At 33.0% G+C, this 5,930-nt stretch overlaps 1 protein-coding gene across 1 annotated transcript; it reads right to left on the bottom strand.

The window, feature by feature from the left end:
- Positions 1-403: 403 nt before the first annotated feature.
- On the bottom strand, positions 404-5,433 carry LOC135928974 (collagen alpha-2(IV) chain-like). The gene is made up of 12 exons (XM_065465441.1): positions 5,394-5,433; positions 5,053-5,304; positions 4,367-4,643; positions 4,115-4,266; positions 3,708-3,833; positions 3,402-3,546; positions 2,865-3,226; positions 2,427-2,552; positions 1,744-2,239; positions 1,461-1,632; positions 989-1,191; positions 404-780 (listed from the first exon to the last, which is right to left on the bottom strand). The coding sequence occupies exons 2-12, from the start codon at positions 5,269-5,271 to the stop codon at positions 563-565; spliced, it is 2,496 nt and encodes an 831-aa protein (XP_065321513.1). The 5' UTR covers positions 5,272-5,304; positions 5,394-5,433; the 3' UTR covers positions 404-562.
- Between the last annotated feature and the right edge of the window lie 497 nt (positions 5,434-5,930).

The following is a 5,930-nucleotide window of genomic DNA, read 5'->3' as shown; positions in this document are numbered from 1 at the left end:
TTCTGAACCGGGTTTTTTTTAACTCCCTAGAAAGGGATCGATTTCATATTTATAAATAAATATTTCCTAGAAAAAGTAAGAATTAATTAATCCTGTAAAAATAAACCATTACTAATTTTGGCTCAGAAAAATCTACCATTTTTTTAAACATATTTTCTATGATTATTAAGCTTTGCAAGTGCATTTTAGATTTATCAATATATTAATCCTATCTTTTTTAGTTTATGGACTGATTCTCAAAATTTATAAAGAAAGTATAACTAACACAAATAGGCACTATTTTGGATGCTCTAAATATTTATTTAAATTTTAAAAATCAAATTCATATATGACGTATAATTAAATGGTGCATGACCTTATAAATAAAAATTGATTCCGCGATAATATAATATTTATAAAATAAGTTATTTTTTTAAAAAAAACTACATAAAAGCGACTATAATTATTTCCTGACTTTAGCAAATGTATCTATCATAATAAAAATTAGAATGTTAGTTTTTTTTTAAATTATAAAAAAATTTCAATATAATAAAAATAAGGGCCGATGTTGTAAAGTGTGTGTTTATTTGCCGCAAACCACGCAAGCGATTTCTCTGCCATCTGGATAAGCATTGCAAGGTAAGGCACCACATTTGGCTTCAACGATGTACAAGGCACTTCCATCTCCTACGCTATCAACATCAATATGGTAATCTGGAGATTCGTCCACGCAAATGTATTGAGAGCGGCAGAATTTGTTGTTAAGAGCCATAAGATAACCGCCGTATTCCTTGATCATACCTGTGGTGATTAAAACATTGCGTTAATATAAAATTTAATTTTTGAAAGGATTTAATTTTTTTAAAATAACAGAAATTAATAAAACTGCTTCTAATGTATTATTCAAAATGGAGTTGATGTCAAAAAATGGGGATGGAATCATCACCATTTATCTATAATATAAATGATATCTTTCTCAAAAGAAATATCAAAATTTTATTCACTAAACCTCTTGGGCATTCAACAGCTCCAGGAATCATAACATGAGTACACATGTGACTGGTGTAACAGACCGCACAAACGGCTTGTTTTTGTTTGATATTCCCCACAACTCCAATGAATGGAGAGGCTTCTGGGTAAACCCTGTATTCGGCACCGTAAATTCTGGATCCGCCTTCATTGTCATCGCCAGATGCAAATCCTTCAACATAACTATAAGTATTTGTAAACATCACAAGAAAAAAATTATATGGAAGTAATGCATCATATTTTGACAAAGCTATTTTTTAAAAAAAAATTAGTTTACAAATGATCTATAAGAGATATTTAAAAAAATATATACAAAGTTATTTTTGGAAAATTGCTTTTTTCTGATCATGTCTAGAGTCTGGGTCCTATTTTATATGTTAATGAATCAACAAAAATATGATCTTTATTTTCCTATGTACTTTATGTTATAATAACTATCATATCGTTTATACTTTTCGAAATTGGGATTTTCTGGAAGGCAAAGGTAGTTGTGACCACCTCCTGGATAATTGTCAGCATAATGACCTCCAGCTATGTAACCGCTGTATACAACTTGAGCTCTAGTTTCAGATTCGGCGCAAGTCTTCTTACCATAATGTATATAGACGGATCCACCGCAAAGAGCTTAAGGGAGCATTTAATTTATGTTACATTATTTAAAGTTGAGGAATACCTTATTATAATGTTTAAAGTAAATCAATCATATTTTCTTTATCTATTAATCAAATTGCTCACTGATTTTCCTGTTATCGGCTTGGCACTCATTGAGGCATCTACCAGGTGTACCATTAGACCCGGGTTGACCATCTTGTCCAGGGGAGCCAGGTGTACCAGATTCTCCATCCTTACCTGGGATACCAGAATCTCCTTTAGAGCCAGCGCTACCTGATTGACCAGGGTTGCCGGCTTTACCTCTTGATCCTGGGGGACCAGACTGTCCTGGACTTCCGGACCTTCCATCGTTACCAGGGCGTCCCGCATTACCAGCTTGAGATCCGGTTGGACCAGGTTCGCCATTAGGACCTGGCGGACCATCATTGCCAGGGATACCTGGATGGCCGTCAGCTCCAGGTGCACCAGATTCACCTTTGGATCCCTTAGCCCCAGATTTTCCAGGACTTCCTGGCCTACCATCTTTGCCCGGCTTACCGTCCAAGCCTGGAAGACCATCTCGACCTTTGTTACCAGGGGCTCCGTCTCTACCGTCTCGGCCAGCATCGCCATCTAAACCCTGCAATTAAAAGTTGAGAAATTTAGGAATTTTCCAAACATTATGTATGGTTCAATTATTTGATCCAGATTATTTATAGAAAGAAAAGAAAAAAAACGCAATAAATTGTTCACAAATATTATTTGCCTTTAAAAAAATTAAAAGTGATTTGCGGATATTTTATATATTTAATATATGTATGCGTTACAGGTGATCCATTTTCTCCAGGTCTGCCATCAATTCCGGGCTTACCATCAGAACCAGGTATTCCATCTCTTCCAGATTTTCCTGATAATCCAGCTTTGCCGTCGGGTCCTTTATCACCGCCTGAACCCTAATAAAAAAGACTAAATTAATTTTAAGTTATAAAAAATAAAGATACGTATATAAAATGAATCATGTCTATTTATTTCATCAACTAATAATTAAATTAGAATAAATAACTCTTGTTATTTCAACTAATATTTAAATAATAAATATAAACATTTTTTTTTAAAAAAATTAAGCAAAAATAATATCGCTGCTCCTACCAAATTATATAATACTAATATTTGTAATAAATTAACATACACGTTCTTTCTTCCCTTCTTAAAAGAAAAAAACACACAATTTCTATATTACTTTTATAATATAATATTTCACTAACTCGTTTGCCGGGAACGCCAGGTTTTCCGTCTCGTCCAGGGTTACCAGCTGGTCCGTCTTTTCCGGGTTGGCCAGATATGCCATCTTTTCCGGGTGGTCCATCAATACCTGAAGATCCAGGGGCACCATCTTTGCCAGGATTTCCTGGCTGTCCGTCGCGACCAGCATTTCCGTCTCGGCCGGGCTTTCCATCCGGACCGGCTGAACCGGGCTGTCCATCTCGTCCTGGGTTGCCAGCGTCTCCAGACGGTCCTGGTCCCTTGTTATCTACTCCAGGATTTCCATCTCTGCCTCTTTTTCCAGGTAAACCGTCCTTGCCAGGCTGACCATCTCTACCAGGGATACCTGGTTGGCCGTCAACACCTTTTAAAATTATAGTAATGAAAATAATATTTTATTTGAGATGATGGTTTTAAATATTGTAGATTTTAAGAAACAAACACTTTAAAGAAACCAATTCGCTTTATATACGGTTATTTAAATAGGCTTCTATGGCCTTATGAATAAGGTAATAAATTGACATTAAAATTATACAAACCTTTAGGTCCACTTGGTCCCCTAGGTCCAGGAGATCCATCTTGCCCAGGTTTGCCCGATTCTCCATCACTTCCATCTTTTCCAGATTCTCCGGGTGCTCCTGGCTCACCATCTCTACCTGGTTCTCCGTCTCGGCCAGGTGATCCCTTTTCATAAATAAATATGTTTTAATAATTCATTAAAACTGTAAAATAAGAATAGTTAAATATTTGCAAATTCTAAAAAATTACATAGTTTAGTGAAACAAATTTAATTGATCTGAGAACATTTATTCTGTATAAAAATGATCATAAAATAATATTGTTACATTTTGTCCATCTCTTCCAGGCTGTCCATCTCTACCTGGTTGACCATCTGGACCTGGTCTGCCATTTTGACCCGCGTTTCCGGCTCTTCCATCATTACCGTTACGTCCTGGAGGACCAGCTGGCCCCTATAGATTATTGATAATGTTAATATATTTTTTCTTAAAAATAAATATTCTTCAATAATTTTTAAACGTTTAATCTTTCTTTTTAAAATATATCAATATGTTTCCCCCTTTGCCTAAAGATTATTCATAAAGAATTTTAATCTATGTAACTATGAATAAATTAGACAATAATATATTTTATATATTGCAGTTGCTTAATGTAACCAAAATAGAGTGCTTACAAAGATTTGAATTAACCAAAAATAAATCTCGCGTAAAATATTATTTAAAAAAAAGAATACCGTTTTTCCATCTGAGCCCGGTTTACCGGGTTGCCCATCATGACCAGGTCTACCCGACTGGCCGTCTTTTCCGGAAGTACCAGGCTGACCAGGATTTCCAGGAGGACCTTGAGGTCCAGGAGATCCAGGCTTACCATTGGGACATCCACAATCTAATTTTTTTATTTAATAAAATCACAAATCATCGATTATATTACAAAATAAATTGATTTTCAATTTAAAGTGTTTCCAACAACAATAAAAAATACTTACCAACTTCCACGACACCTCCGGTTTGTTGGAGATTCCTCAACAGTTCAATGTATCTTGAATCATCTCTCCCAGCTTCAACATCCTTAGTTCCTCTAGGTTCGCCATAGTCATCATATCCATGGCGGTCTAATCTTTTAGTTCTATCAGCTGTTTCTACCGGAACCGGCGCTGCAGCCTCAACTGCCTCTACCGCTTCATCAGTACTTCTCTTTGATCTAGCTTGGGATAAATGGGATGATATCCTATGACTAGTCGGTACAGTTTTTTGCTTTATTTCCTATAATATTTTGTTGTTTTTTATCGTGAATTTTTTTAAATTAAAAAAATAAGAACTGTAAAGCTTTATCAGAGACCTGCAGATGCTTTGCATGACCCAGCCCGGATTTTTTAAAATTATATTTCCAAAGAATTTTAAAAAAAATTTTTTGTAAGCCTACAAATGAAATGTTTGTTATTTATAGATTCGTATTTTACTCATATGATAAACATATTATTCGACTATAATTGAATATTAATAATTTGGTTTTTCGATTCAATGTTTATTCAATTAATTCATTTTAATTAATTTTTTAAGGCCTATTTTCTGAGTATTTTCTTTCCCCGATATATCACAATTTTATATACTTAATACGTATTTTTATTTTTAAAGAAATTGTAAATAACTAAATTCGTGATTTTATTTATACCGTTAAACGTTTCAATTCGGCTTCCATCTGTTCCACTATGACTTGCTTTTCGATCAGGGATTCTAGCATTCCTTCTACCACAACCTTTTGTTCAGTTTTCAAGGTGGACATTTGCGAATAGAAGAATGGTAAAATAACGCAGCATGTTAAAGTTACTATTAGAAAGCAACCAGCGGCGAATATTATGGTTAATTTCCTAGAGCTGTTAGACGTACCCATCACTTTGTATTATTTTTAATGTTTTTTAATGATCTAAATAAACAAAGTAATATAAAGATTAAATAATATATATTATTACACTGTGTAAGTAAAATATAATTTTTAATAAAATTTCCAATTACTTCGTATTTTTTTTAAAAAAGATTAATAATATTCTTCTTTTAATAAAAAATCAAATAATGAATATTACACTAAATATTTTCACCTTTATATACTTTTAAACTTAAGTCTATGCTCTGATAACCTAAATAAATGTTATTTTAAAGTATTTTATTTCTCTGTGACAAACTTCTTTTTTTTTTTAGATGACCGCATAAATTTTTTAAGAATAATAATAAATATATATATAATTATAATTTCTTTCTTTTAAACGTTGAAAAAAAAATTACGTTTAGAATACAAATTTCGTTTTTAAAAGTAAAAGATTCCTTTTAATAATGTCCGAATTTCAATTTTTAAAAAAAATATATATTATCTAACTTGAGTTTAGGATATTCTATCATATAAATAATTAGGTTACCTTGACCCAAATATTATGGGCAAAAAACGTTCTAAAATCATGCCAGAGTAATGAATAGAAATATAATCTCAAAGAATGAAGTTTCCCGGGGAACTGGGAGTGTCAAAAATATTATCAGCATGTTTATTCAATTTTAAGC

The sequence above is a fragment of the Gordionus sp. m RMFG-2023 genome, chromosome 4 (assembly GCF_954871325.1).
Source record: "Gordionus sp. m RMFG-2023 chromosome 4, tfGorSpeb1-WG-v2, whole genome shotgun sequence".
Taxonomy (NCBI): domain Eukaryota; kingdom Metazoa; phylum Nematomorpha; class Gordioida; order Chordodea; family Parachordodidae; genus Gordionus; species Gordionus sp. m RMFG-2023.
This window is presented reverse-complemented; position numbering and strand designations above follow the sequence as displayed.

Bases quoted from the DNA above. Each gene is read 5' to 3' on its own strand.
- LOC135928974 (XM_065465441.1), bottom strand. From the start codon at position 5,271: ATGGGTACGTCTAACAGCTCTAGGAAATTAACCATAATATTCGCCGCT. The intron at 3,547-3,707 runs GTAACAATATTA...ATTTATGAAAAG, and splicing joins CTGGAAGAGATGGACAAAAT to GGATCACCTGGCCGAGACGG. The intron at 2,553-2,864 runs GTTAGTGAAATA...CTTTTTTATTAG, and splicing joins CTGGCGTTCCCGGCAAACGA to GGTTCAGGCGGTGATAAAGG.